Source organism: Lytechinus pictus, chromosome 17, assembly GCF_037042905.1.
Source record: "Lytechinus pictus isolate F3 Inbred chromosome 17, Lp3.0, whole genome shotgun sequence".
Taxonomy (NCBI): Eukaryota; Metazoa; Echinodermata; class Echinoidea; order Temnopleuroida; family Toxopneustidae; genus Lytechinus; species Lytechinus pictus.
In genome coordinates, this window is record NC_087261.1 from 21,113,303 (window position 1) to 21,133,037 (window position 19,735).

General features: G+C 37.8%; 1 protein-coding gene across 1 annotated transcript in view; it reads right to left on the minus strand.

The window, feature by feature from the left end:
• Window positions 1-9,278, minus strand: part of LOC129280810 (sodium-coupled monocarboxylate transporter 1-like) — a 45,094-nt gene extending 35,816 nt beyond the window's left edge. The window contains exon 1 of the mRNA XM_064112536.1: window positions 8,074-9,278. Coding sequence (XP_063968606.1) covers window positions 8,074-8,424 — 351 coding nt within the window. The 5' untranslated portion in view covers window positions 8,425-9,278. The remainder of the gene's footprint in view (window positions 1-8,073) is intronic.
• Between the last annotated feature and the right edge of the window lie 10,457 nt (window positions 9,279-19,735).

Below are 19,735 nucleotides of genomic sequence, written 5' to 3' on the forward strand. Positions count from 1 at the left end.
ATTCACCTTTTTTATTCTTATTTTTTTGTAGGGGGGGATTGGGGTCATCCAAAAGCTAGTGTTCCAAAATAATACTTGTGACACGATTTTCAAGAAGTCATTAGACAGTGCCTTGCCGTGGCAGGGGGACCACTCCACCACCCCTAACCCTCGCCAGTTGCGACCCCTCTTTCAAAATCTTAAATCAGCCACGCCCCCCTCCTTCCCCGGTGTCAGAGTATTTTGAAAGGAGTGGGCGAAAGAAGGCCCATATCAGATGTGACGTCATTTTCTTAATATTAGGGGGATTGACATAGGCCCTAATTAAAGAACTTTGTTCAATACACCCAATCATTTGCTTTTTTTTTTTTTTTTTTTTTCAAAATAAGAATTTTAAATCTTATTTTTCAATCAATTTTTATACTCCCTGCCGTGTCACAAACAGTGTGCCAAGGTTAAGAATTAGACAGTACACCTATTAGATATCTTCAAAATAACTGGTAATTTTTATTCAATAACCGACCAAACAGTTGGGGTACTATAATAAGGGGTCATGGATGCATCTATGCGAGATTAAATGATAGAGTTCACTGTTAGAAAATTCATCCTTAAAATAAAAGTAGTTCCTGCAGCAGAGTCTCGAGAACACCTATAATCTTACCAGATCATGTAAAATTAAAGGAAATTGGTATTTGGTGTATGGAACCTTAAAAATTTCCTTTAATAAAACACCTTTTTCCCTTTTTAAACAGACCTGTTCTGTTAAATTGCAGAAAAATTCCTGTTTTATAAATTTACAGAATGATTCTGTTATATTATTGCTTTCTGCAAAATCTTCTTTTTTCTGTAAAATCAGGTTTTTTTTAAACAGTGTTCATGGAGTTCTATAAAGTGATTCGTAAATATGGGTAAGCGTGGGTATCTCATCCAAGCAAAATAATGTACATTAGGGGCAGCTTTGTATTATGAAAATGACAATTGCAACTCATCTTCCTGCCAATGCCCCCATTTGCAATCGAACGGTGCTTCTCGCAATGCCCCAATCATGCCTACAGATCTGTTGTCTCCAGAACATAGTGATGGTAAAGGGAGTACCTCATATATTAAATGTCGTGGTTTGGATTCCAAGTGGTTTTCCTAAAATGGATTGATGATATGTCAGGCAGACCATAGAAACAGGTATGTAATCATCATCCAGCAAGAAGTAAAGACCCCCCCCCCTCCCCTTCCAACATGGAGAGAAATGAAGGGTACTGTCTTTTAGGTACCTATGCAACAAGTGGCTTACGGTTTTGCGCGCTCTCTTCATTTGGGCACAATCACTACAAACTGTAGGCCTAAATATAAATGATATGGACATTTCGGCGAAAATCGACTTGTATGTGAGTATAATTTCCTGAAATCTGAATACGATAAATTTGTGTTCGAATCGTTTTTTTTTTCAAAGTTAAGAAATATAGGAAAGAAATCGTCGAACCTGGGAGTCTGTCTGATAGTAGCCTTTAATTGTAGAATAAAATAATCATTTACTAAATAAGAAATGATTGAATGAAAATGTAACCCCAGAACCTGTATGAATATCTGGTTTACTGTATGAACTTTATCCATTTCCCTTTAAGACTATACTCATGTTCAAACAAAGTTTAATCAACTGCTAAAACAAACTTAAACGCAAACATTGAAGTTTTATGCCCGTATAAAATGTTGTACGACGCTTTTATGAATCATCCTTGAATATCATTTCAAGTGTATTGGTCGTTAAATCTTTTTAACGGCTGACTTTTTTGTGAATATGTAGGTCTAAATGTTGATTTTCTGTATAGCACCCTTTTCGGTATAGCGTTTTTGAGGGACCGTTAAGCACTCCTTTTCAGAAATTTAGTGATAGGATATCATAAATTAACATATATTTACTGTACGCTACGGCTGGTGATTTCCAATATTTTGCAGCCCACGACATTTTATGAAAATTCGTTTTATATGAAAAAAAAAACGAAAAACAGCCTTGTTTCAGACTTTCAGGACATGCACCAACACCATTCGTATAATCCAGTAACAGATCTTGACTATGAATGGTGAAACGCACAGTCCTGTAGGGGATTTACCAACCAAACATATTGGTGTTTAAAATTTCGGAAATATTCTTTTAATCTAATCAATACCTATTCTAGCAAACTGCGTTACATAATGCGTCCTCAAAGTGTAAACTCAATATATCCCATTATTGAGATTTCAGTTTTTTAGACCAATTTTGAACAGGCTTTAACATTATTTTGAACTAGAATCGATTTTGCACCTTTACCTCATTCCACCTTGCAAAACTGCGAGTCATAATGCACGCATGGAGTTTGCACAAAATTATTTTAAAAATTCATTGGCTTTATACATGTAGAGTTCATTACAAACACGTGGGATACTATCAGCTAATTAAGTCAGGCATTGGGAAGGCCTAACCTTATACTAAGTAAAAACGCTGTTTTAAATATATCATTGTTTACCATAAACCTCACAGTATATAGTTGTTAAACAACGTTAAACTTTAAAGAAGTTTTTAAATCTTTAAGAACAGAGTTTAATTAAGCATTGTTGTTTAAACTGTAAAACAACCACTGTAAGGTTTATACAGTAAACAGCATAATTGTATGAAATTTTAAACAGCATTTCCATTGTGTTGAATATCTGACGGATAAAGTCTCAAGCCTCATCAAGAGCGATATCTTTGAAGTTTTATTTGTTTGGCAAACAGTCTGGTCTAGTATATAGCAGCTACTCGAGATATATAGCACTATTATCAGCGTAATTCCAAGTATATAGGCTTTATAGGCTTTAATATATCCAAATGATATTTTATCTCAATCAAATGCAGACAATTGCGTGGCGAGTGAGCTTAAAATATATGCCCTAGGTAGGTCAGAGGCCTATGGGGTTGCAGTACATCCTCGTGAAAACGGTGCACATTTGTACAACCGACCAGCAAGCGAGCGAAACATATTACCCTTTTTAAAATGGTAGTCTAATTTTGTGATAGAGATCTATATAATATATAGAATATTGTATAATATATAATATTTGACCTTTTGTCTTTTACTTTTCTTTCGTATTCATCTCTTCCTGGTCGTGAAACATTTGGGGGTTACGTTAGTGATAGAGGGTCTGTCTACGTCTTATATTAGTCACAGATATATTATATTTTATGATCATGATGATTTTGTGAATGGCACGCATAACAGGAAGAACATGTGGCATGTATACCCGGCATGCTCATGAGATCATGGACAAAATTATCATGAAAGTAAACAACAAAAGCACCGGCCAAAAGAGGACGGCGGTGGGGTGAGGGTTTGTACTATTTACAATGAATCACGAAGGATGTGAATGGGCCAACACATGCGAAGTTTGGAGGTTGATATGTGACACCAGTTTCCTTTACCATTTTCCTTCCCTTTTTATTAGATTTTAAAAACTCGGATAATCGAAAATTATGGATCCACCTTAAAAATATGTTTTTGATGGGGTTTTCGGGGGAGGGCCCTACTTATCTTGAGAATTCAATAAGATACTGGGTAATTTTTTAACAATGGCGTATCAGGGCAAAAGTACACTGTGCATGGTACAAGATCCAATTTTGCGTTTTTACTCCATCTGAATCGGGCCTCATTACCCCCCCCCCCCCCCCCCCCCATTCATTCTCTATCACCAGTTGGAGTTATCAGGTCAAAATGATCATTTTTAAAATTCTTGCATTGCTTTGGCAAAGGTAAAAAAATATGCCCGAAGGGTCCACGGTACGTCATTATTAAAACGCAAACATATAGCAGTGCACCTGTCTAGCTTTCGCAATGCTTGACTGATTCCGAACAAAAATATGACAGCTCTTTATATCATATTCATTTATCAAAACTAGACCCCGTTACTGGCCTCATAATTTGAACGACTTCGGCAAGGTCATCAATATAGCGACTCTTCGCAGTCACTACCCAGACGCTTCCTACAACGCACCAATTCCTTTGAAAAATTCAAATGACAATGGAAAGCTGAGAGGTTTTTGTCGAAAGTTGGTGGACCGGGACAGCAGAATCGTCCGAAGATTTGGGGTTTCGGACCGGAGGAAAAATGTCAAAAATTGCGTTTTTCCAGGGTTCAGGACGACACTGCTGTTGTGATTCACTGGTTTTCGACCAAGGCTGCTTTGTCATCGAATTGCTTTTTACAAAGGATTATCTGCGTTACAGATGCGTCTACGTATAGTGATTGCGAAAAAGGCCCTGATATTGAGCTTGATAGATCGACCCGTCTCAGGGATTTCGTATTCCGGTGACCCGGGTTCGATTCGAAAGGCATTTAGATCCTCATTATCAGGTCCCTCGGAGAGGACCTTAAGCCGTCGGTCCTCTGGTTGCTTGCTTACAAGCATCGATGCCTTCTCACTATCTTAGCAATCGGGTAAAACAAATCACTATAATCATGATAATTTACGTGTCGATCTAGCGTGTAGGATCATTTTGGTTCGGCAATGTTCAGTCTCTAATGGATGAAAAGGTGCACATTGTTGTTTTAGTGTCTGGAACATTTAAAGGACAAGTCCAACCCAACAAAAAGTTGATTTGAATAAAAAGAGAAAAAATCCAACAAGCAAAACACTGAAAATTTCAACAAAATCTGATGTAAAATAAGAAAGTTATGACATTTCAAAGTTTCGCTTAATTTCACAAAACAGTTATATGCACATCCTGGCTGGTATGCAAATGAGGATACTATGACATCATCCACTCATTATTTCTTTTGTATTTTCTTATATGAAATATTTTATCCTCATTGTCAAGTGATGGAACGATAAATTTCTCCCTGAACATGTGAAATTAGCATTGTTCAATACTATATGGTTCAGTCAAGTTGGTCCTTATTGTCAAATCTATTAAAAATGAAATATTGTATAATTCAAACAATAAAAAACAAAAGAAATAGTGAGTGATGGACATCATCGACTAACTCACTTAGTTGTGCATATCACTGTTTTGTGAAGAATAAGCGAAACTTTAAAATGTCATAACTTTCTTATTTTATATCCGATTTTGATGAAATGTTCAGCAATATGCTAGTTTGATTTTACTCTATTTATTCAAGTCAGCATTTTCCTGGGATGGACTTGACCTTTAAACTCTGAAAGTGAAAGAACAATCGTGAGTTCTGAACGAGTTTGTAAAAATATACACGCTGTTTGGCTGTGTTTTTACCATGGACTTATTACTTTGTAATAGGTCCATATTTTTTATTGTGGGGCAGCAATAATGAAAACGGCGGGCTAATAATATCAGATGCTCTACGGGAACACTAGCTAATGCAAATTTGAATTCTCGGACCTTCAACTTAAAGGAGAATGAAACTCTTGGAGCAAGTTAGCTTTTGTGAAAGCAGAAAAATCAAAGAATAAGATCAACAAAACTTTGAGTAAAATAGGACTAGCAATAAAAGAGTTATGAGCATTTGAATGTCGAGATCACTAATGCTATGGAGATCCTCCCATTGGCAATGCGACCAAGATATGTGATGTCACACACGTACAACTCTCCCATTTGGACACTGAAAATATACCCCAAAACATCTCTTTTTGCTCATTCTAATCATATGACAAACGATTCATCAATGATATAATGTTGTGAAACCTCTGTACTTGTCATCTCATAAAGAGAACACCTCACCTTGTGATAGACTCTATAAAAGTGAGAATATAAGTGAAATAAGTACTAAAGTAATGAGGGAGTTGTATGTGTGTGATATCACAGATCTTGGTCGCATTGCCGTTGGGAGGATCTACATGGCACTAGTGATCTCAATATTCGAATGCTCATAACTTTCTTATTATTCATTCAATCTTCCTCAAACTTTCAACAATATGTTTCTTTGATTTTTCTCTTTGATATGGATTCAGCTGGTTTCAAGGGTTTCATTCTCCTTTAACAAATTCTACCCTAGACGATATAGGCCTACATCATGTACATATAATAACGTAATCCCGAGTATTTAGCAACAAAAACATTAAATCATCCGACTGCGGTGGGGGTATATAGGAATCGATCGGGCTGCAAAGAAACAGATTAAAAAGTAGTCCCCATAAAATTCAAGATAAGTTCTTTACAAAAGAGATTATGTCGAAGTTGAATCTTCAAACTCGCATATCGGGGGGGGGGGGTACAGTTGAAGCTTAAGCGTTGTATCATTCTCACCGAAGAAGCTTGCTGTAGACCGATCGAAAATATCACATTTTTTTCAATGGAAAACTCTTAGTCGGTTTGGTGTGAAATATTTAGTGTAACTCCGGGGGGGGGGGGAGCACTTCCAATGACGATTGGATACCTGGCGCGACCAGGGCATTTCGAAAATGCACCCCTAAACAAGTATTGGCGTGTGAAAACCTACCATTAAAAGTATTGGAAACAAAACGGTACCATTGACGAGTAATTCCTGAAATTGACCCCCTAAAGAAGTGCAGCGATCTTTTAATTGTTATGTCACGGATGTGATCGCAGACGTCGGCTTTACCTTAAAGGTCAAGTCCACCCCAGAAAAATGTTGACTGGAATAAATCAAACTAGCATAACGCTGAAAATTTCATCAAAATCGGATGTAAAATAAGAAAGTTATGACATTTTAAAGTTTCGCTTATTTTTCACAAAACAGTGATATGCACAACTCGGTGACATGTAAATAAGAGAGTCGATGATGTCCTTCACTCACTATTTCTTTTGTTTCTTATTGTTTGAATTATACAGTATTTTATTTTTTACAGATTTGACAATAAGGACCAACTTGACTGAAACATATAGTATTAAATAATGCTAATTCCACATGTTCAGGGAGGAATTAATTGTTGTTTCACTTGACAATGAGGAGAAAATTAGAATATTTCATATTTCATATAATAAAATACAAAAGAAATGGTGAGTGGATGACGTCATCAGTCTCCTGATTTGCATACCGACCAGGATGTGCATATAACTGTTTTGTGAAATTAAGTGAAACTTCAAAATGTCATAACTTTCTTATTTTACGTCCGATTTTTGAAAAAAAATTCAATGTTATGCTTGTTGGATTTTTCTCTTATTATTCTAATCAACTTTTTGTTGGGGTGGACTTGTCCTTTAACTTACATTGGGTAATTTAGTACCGCTCCACCTCCCACACCTCGCTCAAATCGGACTCCGTCTAAAAACGCATATTATTGGGGCAAAAAGTGCATCATTTATACAGAATTTCAGATATTTTCACCCCCTCGCAAATTTGACCTTAAACAAGTAGCTTTCATAGCAAAATATATATCCTTTTATCAGTATTCTAGTGTTTTTGACACCCTTATTACATTACATACGTAACGTGCCCAGTCTTGAAAAGGGGATTTTTTTTAAAAGAGTTTCTTTGGTCGCGCCTGGTACCACTCGTCAATGGAAGTGGCCCCCCGGGGTGTAACAGTATCACTTCTGTATGGACAGATGGAAAACATTGTGAAAAGAGATTCCTATTATATCCATTAACATTTGTCGCGCACTTGAAGTTTGAACCAAAGGAGTCTGGCAACGGAACTAGACGAGCTAAAAGCACATGGGACAGTTGACACAGGGTCAAGGGTATAATCAAGCGTCTGCATCGAGATGCGAAGAAAACGCTGACTTCGGGAAAAGTAATATTTCCATGCATGTACTTGTAGGTCTACTACATAAAAGTCACTCGAAACAGTCAGAAACCGAGGTATTTTTAGCATATGCTTTCAAAATATGAGATGTCATAACACTATTACAGTGATAAAGCAAGTTGTAGCTTTCAAAACCAGTACTAGGGGTCTCAGTCAATGCCCATCAGGGAATAATGAAGAAAAGATGAAGGAGAAGCTGCGCGACATGTTATGATATAATCACAGCAACAACATTTTTTGGTCTTTTGTTTACGATGGGACCCCGCTTTTATTGAATTATTCTATCAAAATGCTACCTCCCTCAAAGGCTTATACATACAGTACCAGTGTTCTAATGATGGCAATAAACAGATGTGGGTGCATATAATAACTCCGATGTTTGGGGGTTTACTATGAGTATACTTTACCTCATTGGTACTGGTCAGGTTGAGTCTATAGAACATGGGCAGGAAAAGGAAAGCGGTGGCAAGCCCCACCCCGATATAGGCAAAGGCAAACATCCAATACATGCATCCATAAACATAGTTCTCGGCAGGAGTCCCGAGGAAGGTGATTGCCGAGATGAAGCTGGCGACGAGTGAGAAGGCGACGGGGATGGGATTCATCGACCGATCGGCCATCAGGAATTCCCTGGTCGTCCGCTGTCGCCCACCGGTCAAGGCATGGTAGACGCCGATGCCGGCGGAGATGACGAGCATGCCGGAGAAGATGACATAATCGGCCGCGGAGAAGGTCTTGACAGTGCTTACCGACGACATCGTTCCGGTGGTCGATGACTACGGTGTTATGGGAAATGAGCTTATATGTCGAAAGTAGATTTGATGATGACGAGCGACTAAAACGATCGTAATCAGTGCGCAGTAATCCACTAAAAGTTCTAAGAAAATGGTGGAATGTTCAATCAATAACCATTTAATCAATTCGAAAAATAATCGATTCAACGTCAATGATTATTCAAACGTCAGCGAGCAACGACACTATACTATAGATTACCTTACTTGGTTCACAGACCTAAAAGGTTCATATAGGAGCGCCGAACAAGGTGATGATATGTATAACTATCACGACCACGACGGACCACGACCAACCCAAATAATAACGAACTCAATTCAATTGCGTCCACCTCCAGGGCATTAGATAAACAGTTCAAAACAGCTGTGATGGTCAACACAACAGGTCCTGTCACTTCACAACACACCACAGTAGCCTCTCTCAGTTTATATTCGATAAAAGCATAGGCGAAGTGCCACTTTGGGAAAATGAGCAACTTATTAAACTTTGCTCCCCAGATGACGCTACTCCGGTTCCTCGATGTCACCAAGCCAAGCAAGAAAATGTATATTCCAGCAGCGACTGTTGCGATTCATCTGCCAACCCCAGTTCAAAATACAGTAAAACCTTTCATATGGTTGGCAGTTATGCCTCTCATTATTTTGTAGGTCTACCCGTTTATGTTGACACTGTACCCCGAACGATCTTACAGAGTTGGTTCTTTGAAAGGAAATTCGATTTGTTTGGGGTCGCTCTTGGATCAATCCCCAATACTGACCAATCGAGAACGAGGACGCTCTTTAACCTCAGCCTGGGGGCTGACTCGATCGGTGAGAGGAGCACTGCTCTTTCAAAACTCGTATAGTCTGATGCTTTTGATATAAATTGAGCTCTTTTTTGTATCATATTTTCATTCATTCATTCATTCAGCGTAGGCTATTAAATATTATTTTGCGACGTGCAGGTGGTGGTGTCACCCACGGGCCTGTATAGTAATACAGCCATTGAAAACCTAAATAATGAAGTTCAATTCATGTCAAATGTTTCAGACTAATAATTTTGAAAGGGGAGTCAATGTACCGTGGCGAGATGGGACTTTTCAGAGGGCGACGCGACACAGACATGAAAACAATGAAAAGGGATTCACCCATTTATTTCTACCTCCATGGTTCAATTGTGGTAGAAGATTATCACTATGCCTTCTCCGTTCGCCGTAATGATAACATTCAGTTATTTTATAGCTCATAATCATGTCCTTAATCATTGTTAATACACTTGTATGACATTTTCAAAATGAAATTTGAAGGAGAGTGTTAATTGGGCAATGAGTTTTTTTATGTGAAATGATACCATCTAAAGTCTTAAGGCTATCTAAAAGAAAAAAGATAAAGAAAGAAAATTATTTTTTGTTGTTGATTTTCTGAAGATTATGCAAAAGTTTATCACAAAATTAGATTTTCATTTCAACAAGTCAATACTTTCGCTCACTTGAGACTTAAAGACATTGACCCATACGCCATGCTCTGCATTATCAAAATGTTTGGCTCATAACCCCCCCCCCCCCCCTATATATACATATCTTGCAATTTATGGAGGACAAACGTATTGCTTCAAACCATACTAAAGGTAGCAATTTGCGACCAGACATATCAATGAAGTTCCTTGAAAACCTTGAATAACAAGAAAGAGGGAGCACTTCACCTTCTTACCTACATTGAGAGGCTGAGAGCGTATAGTATTTACGCCCACAATCTCAATTTTTTAAACATGTTGGCTCTATACGTTTAATACATTCAAAATGTGGATATCATTTTCAAACGTCACACATTGAAGCTCGTCGCGACATGCACTATTCTTGTTATAACCAGGTACCGCGGGATGCGTAGGACCATCGATCGATCGGGTCTTTTGTTGGTCATTCGGATTTGTACCAGACAAAAAAAGGATGACGTTCAAAGGAGATCGAGGGCCCAAGTAAATAAATGGTTATCTAGTACACGGAAAGGGATAAAGTCTGGGGTTTCTATCCTTGCTCAGAAGAAAAGAGAGAGACTTGGACAAAGATAGTTTCAATTCGAATCTTCTTCAAGGATCATGAAACCTTTGAGGACATGTAGGAAAAGGCACTTTCGAATCAAAACATTTGTCATGGAATACAGATATGTATATACACAGTAAAAAAAAAATATACAACGCTGTTTACTATATGAACCTTAAAGTAATTGTTTAAACAGTTTAAACAAGTGTTTAAATTTTAAGCAACAAAGTTTAATTTTCAATATCTAATTTTCAATTAATTAAACATGATTGTTTAAACGGTAAATAAATACTGTAAGGTTCATATAGCAAACAGCCTTGTATAAAATCTTAAACAGCGTTTTTACTGTGTAAGACTGCCAAGATGGCTGAAGATTCATGATTTGCTCATCTCGAAAGGGAGAGGTTATCAAGTCTTTTTTAATTTAAGGACAAGTCCACCAAAACAAAAAGTTGATTTGGATATAAAGAGAAAAATCCGGCAAGCACAATGCTGAAAGTTTCAACAAAATCTGACGAAAAATAAGAAAGTTACGACATTCTAGATTTTTGCTTCATTACATAAAAAAGTTATACTTATGCACATCATGGTCAGTATAGAAATGAGGTGACCAATGACGTCACCCACTCACTATCTATTTTGTATTGTATTACATGAGATAAGATATATTTTCATTTTCTCCTCATTGTCATAAGAAATGAAAGTTTTATTCTTCCCTGAATATGTGGAATTACCATTGTTAAAACATTCTCTGGTTCTTTATCAAAACTGTAAAACTTGAAATATTATAAAATTCAGACTCTAAATAAAAGAAATAGTGAGTGAGGAACATCATCGACTTTCTCATGCACTGAGTTGTACATAAAACTGTTTTGTGTAAAATAAGCGAATTTTCAAAACAACATAACTTTCTTATTTTATATTCGATTTTGATGAAATATATAATCTAAAATCTCTCATGAATAAAGCAAGAAACCGCCATCATATTTTTTTATAATTTTATCAGAAAAGAATTATTTCATACACGTTTTTGGAGAGGATATGGGCATCATAAACCAATTACAATTTCGCCAACTTGGTTTACTTCCAATGAAATATATGCTGTAAAACAAGGAACCAAACTTTTTGTCAGATATCCATGATATCCGTGATCTACATTGTAGATGTAGATCAAGTTCGGAACATCCCCGTGAAAGTCACGAGAAAGTAGTTCAAGTTTATTTGGTCTGTGTTATTGGAATTTGGAATGATTGACCGTCTGCATTCATACCACCATGACCTCTGACCTTCATTGACCTAGTAAAGACGTGACGTCACCCGCCGAAGTGAAAGTGATTTCGATGCAAAGCTTGGCATTTGGCAACGTGCACGGTGACCCATTTGATCTTGAACCGGAGTGGTTGGAAGTGCTACTTAACCGATAAAACAAAATAGAATAATAGTGAAACAAGACAACCAAAGCAGCTAGGCAAAATATTTAGGGAGGAAATATTTTGCAGTTAGACGGTGGCTTGGTGATGGAATATGAATTAATCATGTTAAGAGCATCAAAGTCTACTCTGACATGTCTGAGTTTGTTCTAGCGATGTATATTGTTTAACCGATTATTTGTTTTAATCTCTGTTATTTCATTTGTTTATACCACCCACAACTCATTTTGGTTGTATTCCCAAGTTGTTAATCCGGAGATGACGATGGGTCAACATTGCCCATGAACTTCATGATCTTTTGCCAATAATAAACTAGTAAAATCTGCTATTCCGTTGTTACTTTTGTTATTATTCTGCCAATGCCGGTGGCGATTATACATGCAGTAACCATAATGATAATACTTTTCAATTTCGGCAATAACAATGTGGTTTGATTTTTTTTTACATTTCAAAGGGAAAACTTTGCGGTTTACCATGTTTCAGGTGGGAATGACAATGACAAAAAGAATTGCTCTGATAACAACATGTAACAAGAAATAAACGGTTAAACTGCTTGTTAACTTATATATTTTAAGTACAGAAATTGGGGGAGATTCATAGCCAAATATATTCAAACTTAATTGTCTAATTGATAAAATGCTTTAATTGGTCAATAATTTTCACGTGGGAGTTACAAGTTGGACCAGCCCCAATTCAGTATCCTCAGCATATATTATGTTCAAAGATCATGCAGATTATTGAATTGATATACATGCCCGGGGAATTTCTTTCTTTCAATAAATCTCCGACAATAAAGAGTTCGAACTGAAATGGGTCTACTCGTCACCTGGAATAGGAGAGGCCTCGTTAGAGGCAGTGTATACAAAGAAAGAAGGGACTGGAAATATAAAATTCATTTGTATTATTCACTCTATATAGTGAAGAATGACATTACTTGAAAATTATTTCCTTCGGGTTACAGTCCATCGGTTTTACATATTTAGATATTTAGATAAACCGTACTATATATTGGCGAATCTTTTTTCTTTTCTTTTCTGGTTCAATTATTCAATCATATTCATTCACCATCCTTCATTCATTCATCCATTCATTGTTTCTTTCATTCGATCGTTCCGTTTGTTCGTTCGTTCATCCATATATCTATCTATCTACCCATCCATCTATCCATCCTTCCATCCATCTCTCCATCCATCACTCACTTACTAATTCAACCTTTCATTTCATTTCATTAATTAATTCATTCATTCATTCGTTCGTTCGTTCATTCGTTCGTTCATTCATTCATTCATTCATTATTTCATTCATTCGATCGTTCCGTTTGTTCGTTCGTTCATCCATCTATCTATCCATCCTTCCATCCATCTATCCATCCATCCATCACTCACTTACTAATTCAACCTTTCATTTCATTAATTAATTAATTCATTAATTCATTCATTCATTTGTTCGTCTGTTCATTCGTTCGTTCATTCATTCATTCATTCATTCATTCATTCATTCATTATTTCATTCATTCGATTGTCCGTTTGTTCGTTCGTTCATCCATCTATCTATCCATCCTTCCATCCATCTATCCATCCATCACTCACTTACTAATTCAACCTTTCATTTCATTAATTAATTAATTAATTCATTCATTCATTCGTTCGTTCGTTCATTCGTTCGTTCATTCATTCATTCATTCATTATTTCATTCATTCGATCGTTCCGTTTGTTCGTTCGTTCATCCATCTATCTATCCATCCTTCCATCCATCTATCCATCCATCCATCACTCACTTACTAATTCAACCTTTCATTTCATTAATTAATTAATTCATTCATTCATTCGTTCGTTTGTTCATTCGTTCGTTCATTCATTCATTCATTCATTCATTCATTATTTCATTCATTCGATCGTTCCGTTTGTTCGTTCGTTCATCCATCTATCTATCCATCCTTCCATCCATCTATCCATCCATCACTCACTTACTAATTCAACCTTTCATTTCATTAATTAATTCATTCATTCATTCGTTCGTTTGTTCATTCGTTCGTTCATTCATTCATTCATTATTTCATTCATTCGATCGTTCCGTTTGTTCGTTCGTTCATCCATCTATCTATCCATCCTTCCATCCATCTATCCATCCATCACTCACTTACTAATTCAACCTTTCATTTCATTAATTCATTAATTCATTCATTCATTCATTCATTTGTTCGTCTGTTCATTCGTTCGTCCATTCATTCCTTCCTTCCTTCATTTACTCATCCATCCACCTCTCTCTCTCATTTATCTGAAAATGTCTCCCCCCTCTATTTAAGATTTTGTATGTGTTTTTTTTTCAAGGTAAACCACTGCTGGGCCCTACTTGGACCCCGCCCACCCGATATCGTTTTATTCCTAGACCTATAATACCCCGCTGGACCAAGTTGATCCCTTTAACGAAGAGGTTCAAACCACTTCTTATTTCCTGAACCCAACACGCTAAATGCTTATTAAACATGGCTTTGTAATTATGGTCTGGTCTTACAGGAAGGCAGCTTCTCGAATCATAGTACATGAACTCCAATGCAGCCAGTTAAATCAATTTTCCATTCTATGGGGGACGAGTGTCCGGGGCTTGAGGGGGGGGGGGGGGCGGGGGTGGCATACCTGGAAAATCGTCAGTATGCCTAGACGGGGTGGGAGCAAAGATTTTCTGACATCTAAAGAAGGTCAAAGCTTATTTCAAGTAAATATATTTGTCAGGTTCATCGTTTAGAAGTAGCACTAGTCAAATGGAGAGGGATATAGTTTAGATTTAGGAAATGGAAGACTCGAGAAGATAATGAGCATGAGGGTTTGTAATTGGGTTTTACAGTCTTGCATGAATCAAATAAGTTATTCACTTCTGATGAACGATCTATTTTACCCAGTGGCCAGCATCTGAAGGACATGGCCGAGGACTCGAACCACGGACCCCTGACACAGCTTGTAACTGACCCATCCGTCGTTGGATTTATCTCCATAATTTTACAAACGCACACAATGCATCCTAAAACCTGTTTCGTATTGGTCGTAGCTGGGGCTATTAACAACAGGGCAAAATGACGGTACGCTTCCGGCCTTGGGAAGCGAGGGTACATCAGCACCTCCACTCAAAAAAATCGTTCCCATGCAGGGCCCTGCTTCCAACCTGCAATAATATATATTTCATACCCCCCCCCCCCCGTCTCTCTTTTCCTTTCTCGCCTCCTAATAACCTCAGAGGAATTAATAATAATAATAAAAAAACATTTTATTGCAAATATTCATCATCAAATTTATCTTCAGTATTAAACTTCCCGGCCCGACTTCAATGAATTTTTAAGGCAGCCGCTCTTTTCCTCGATCAGGTATGACGTATACTAATTGGAATAAAGAGTGAGAGTATGCCTTATCCAGACCGGCTAAAAGACATGCAAAATGCATTTTAGATTAGCAGGATTTACTCAGTAGAGCAAAGGGGCGCGTAAGCTTTAAAAAGTTTGAAAAATATCTCCAGTTGGTCGAAAACGAGCCTCGTGAATAACGTGAGTAAAAAAAACACACAAAGTTCAGGCCTACGGGTGAAAAGAAGAGTAAACCCGAATCTCTGAAAAGGAAATGTTGTTAGACGAAATGGGGTCCGTTGCAGAAAGAGTTGCGTTTAAAAGCAAGTCAAAAATTCAGTCGCAAGTCCCAAATCCGCGCTGTTGATTGGTTGAAAATCAAGTTGTGCAAGATTTTTAGAGTTGCGATTGATTGCAACTCTTTCTGCAACGGGGCCCTGGACGCTGAAAAATTGGATGAGCTTAAATTGCTAGTAGGAAGTGGTTTTAGCATGTTTAGACCAATTGGCAATATACTTGTGTTTTTATCGACGTGGAGGTCCAATCAGCAACTTCTAAAAATGTCTGGAGTCTTGAGCTGAGGTATTCGCTCGAGACAGACACCCTTGGCATAGATCGGTGAACTTTGACAACGATTTTGATTTGATTTGATTTATTGTTTTCTTCTGCATTCATAACATTCTATATGAAACATTCTTCATTATGTAATAAACATAATGTATTGGGAATACATTTTTGGCATGAATCATAAAGAAAAAAAAAATGACTAAATAAAAAGTCATTCTAAACAAATATGAGCTACTACGATAAGAATGAGGATGATGGTAATGGTTTTTGTTTATCTTGCCAAACAGTTACAATTCAAAATGGAATATGGGTTAATCCCCCCCCTCACCATTTCCTAGTATCAGATAATCGTAATTTTCACCTCAGGTTATAGTGTTTCCGAATCAGCCAAAATAAGCTCGGAAAGCAAAATTAACCGTATTTTGTTTTTATCCAAAATTCGGAATACTCAAAGGGGGTGTGACGAGAAACTTACAGTTCAAAACATTGATAAAAGTTTCGATTGTTTCTGAAGGTCTGTTTTAATGGAAGAAAATCAAGAATATGGAAACAAAGGCTGCCGTGCACTATACAGGGATATATTGGTGGCGGCATGGCATGGGAGGGGGGGGGGGCAAGATGGTCTAATGTTAACGTCGTTGTTTTAAAGAGAAATTCCAGTAGTTGCAGTAAACACTGATTTCATGAGAAAGTCTGTAAAACCAGGCTTAATTGTCAGTATATCATCGAGGATCTAGATCTGGTACAGTAACATAAACTGAACTTTGTGAAATCTTAAAAATCTACGCTGAAAAATGTTCAGACTGAACTTCCCCAACACAGATAAGCGCACGTGGGACAGTGTATAATTATTGCTTTGAGCGTCGGGCCCGACGCTCTACCCGAATCCTGTGCTTATTTGCTGATTTCTCAGCAATTACACAATTTCTTCCAGAATCCTTTGGCACATGCGTTTTATTTATACAAACAGATACTTTGGTGGTCATTTCATTGGATTCTGTACGAACTCATTTTGATATCGTTACCAAAACTAGCATTTACCTTTAATATAGAAATGGATACACGACACAGACCTCTCCTTACGATACTCCTTTTCTCTCCCCCCCCCCCCCCTCGATCGCGCCACCCCTGGCAAGAAATCAAAATCTGTGTATATGAAGTGCAGAATTCTTTGTGAATATGAAAAGTATATTAACTCTCCCCTAAAAATAATGAAAAGAGAGGGATGAAATATGATATTATTCTCTGAATATTAGGTCAAAATCTATCACAAAATTTGATTCTTGTAAAAAATGTCGAAATATTTGTTCGGTTGCAACTTTTTTTATCATTAATTTTGCCCGATACTGGCTCTCAAAATCTTTACCTCATCACGCCAATGCGTTTCATTGGATAACTCGACCTATATCGGCGACCTTTCCCAGTCGCTGAATACCAACATGTTATCAAATGAAGCATATCGATGGCGTGGGGAGTGAGGTCAGTACCCCAACGCCGAGACCATGGGCGGAAATCCCAGGGGGGACAGGGGGGACGTTTCCCCCTACTCAAAATCAGACCGCCTCGAAGTTCGCCAGTTCCAGGTATTCTCTGATCGGGAAATTTACCCCGATCAGAAAATACCAGGTATTTTGGCGGTGTGAAAGCAAACTACGCGTAATATCCCCGAAAGAAAATACCCGATAAATAGTAGGTACTTGGCGAAATTACGAGAACTTTCGCGGGGATTTTTCCAAGGTCGTGGGTATTTTGGCGGTCTGAAAGCAAATTACGGGAACTTTTAGCCCAGTGTGTCGTTGGGTGCGGCGCCGTGCATGGGTTGCTGCTGGGCTAGTGATTTTGAATTTCGCGCCTTGCTGCTTATCAGACCATACTGCGCATGCTCGTAACTTCAGGAACTTATCCCGAAGGGTATGTTTCAGGGCGGTGTGAATGCAGGAATAATTAATGGGTATTTTTCAGCCTAAAAAAGTTCTCGTAATTTAACGGGGATTCTTGTGATCGAGGCGGTTTGAAATATATGTCCCCCCTACTATTTGTGGTTTTATGATGGTAAGAAATGCATCATTCAAAGTCTAAATAAAACATGTATTTTAGGACAAGATGACCTTACTTTTGGGATGATAACCTTTTTTTTTTATTGCTTGTCATATTTATTTTCGTCGAAATTACCTTAAATTTAGGGTGATAACTTTTTTGTCCCCCGACCCTTTAGGAGACCCCAACGCCTTATTCATGTTATTCCGGACTTCGCTGAAACTCTCGACAACGCACCAATTCCGTTGAGAGCTGAGACTCTTTTGTCGAAAGTTGGTGGACCGGGCAGCATCGGAATCTCTTGACTCTGGACAACGACATATTCGTCTTTGTTCGTCGGTGCAAATGATAATAATAATAATAATGATGATGATGATGATAATAATATCAATAGTAATATGCAACATTTATATAGCGCTTAACATAAATATTTATATTCGCTGCATACTATTTCCCCGGCTTTAGCACGGCTATCCTGATCAGGCGCTCGAGCATTCAATGAATGAATTCCTAGGTACCCGGGTACCCATTTCCTACACCTGGGTGGAGAGTGGCAAATGTAGATAACTGCCTTGCCAAAGGATGCGAGTGCTGCGGTTGGGTTTGAACCCCGGACCTTGTGGTTCAAAGTCTGGAGACTTATCCACTGAGCCACAACACCTCTACAAATATTCGGATGATCTGCTCTCCCAGTCCACCAACTTTTGACAAAAGCCTAATTGTGATTTAAATTGCATTTTCAAAGGAATCGATGCGTTTTTGAAAGTTTCCACGTAGTAAATGCGAAAACTCTCTATTGTGATGATGGGCATACGGTGGAACTTCAGTATGTTTTATCAATCATATATCAAGCAATTGTGATATCCACTCTCTCCCGCATCCCTAGTAGCATTAGCATACCTAAGGGGGGGGGGCAGGGCAGACTGCCCCCCTGACGAGTAACAACACATGCAAGGGACGTATCTCTGCCCCTCCCCCTGACGAGTCAAAACTGATCACTGACGAGCTAAGTGGGCCCCTCCTTTGAACTTGAAGACCTTTTTTTTTTTTTGCTTGTCAATTTTTTTTTCTGGTGCGAAATGTCCTTTACTTGCGCTTGAAGAATTTTTTTTTTGCTTGTCAATTTTTTTCTGGTGCGAAGTGTCCTTTACATGCGGTTGGAGACTTTTTTTTTGCGGACGTATTTGCCCCCCTTTGGAAAATCCTAGGTACGCCACTGCCTAGTAAGAGGTTTACATTACAGTTTTCATACACCTTTGTGACATTATTTTGTATAAACCATTTATTGTTGACGTCTGAGGTTCGATCCCCAGTCAAGCCATATTATGCCTGGCAAACATATACATTAGGGCCTATTCATACACTGTTGAATAGGATCCATCACCAATAAAAATGGTCAATACCGACCAACATTCTATTAGACAGAGACCAAATATTATTTGTTGGACGATTTTTCCCATTATTTTTTTTTGTCCAACATGTATAAAATTAAATAGGCCCGTATTCTGAAGTCGGGTTTAAGTTAAACTTAGGTTTGAAGTTGTGGGTTAAGCATGGACAGCCAATTGTTACATAAATCACTAACAGTAGAGATATAATATTTCAGCTCACTTGGCTCTCAAATCATTCATAATTGCGTAGGAAGTATAAATAAATGATTGTCTTCAACATCGATGAATCAGGAAAGAGCACAGTAAACATACGAAACATACAACTTAATAAAAAATTTGACACCTTTGGCTTCCCATGATTTTAGCACAGAGTTAGACCATGGTCTAAGTTAAACCTGACTTCAGAATACGGGCCATAGGGTTTATAGTTTGACCAATACCGTACTTTGAAGACTTTACTAACCTCATATGCGCTTGTAGAACCTGTTCTAAAGAACATC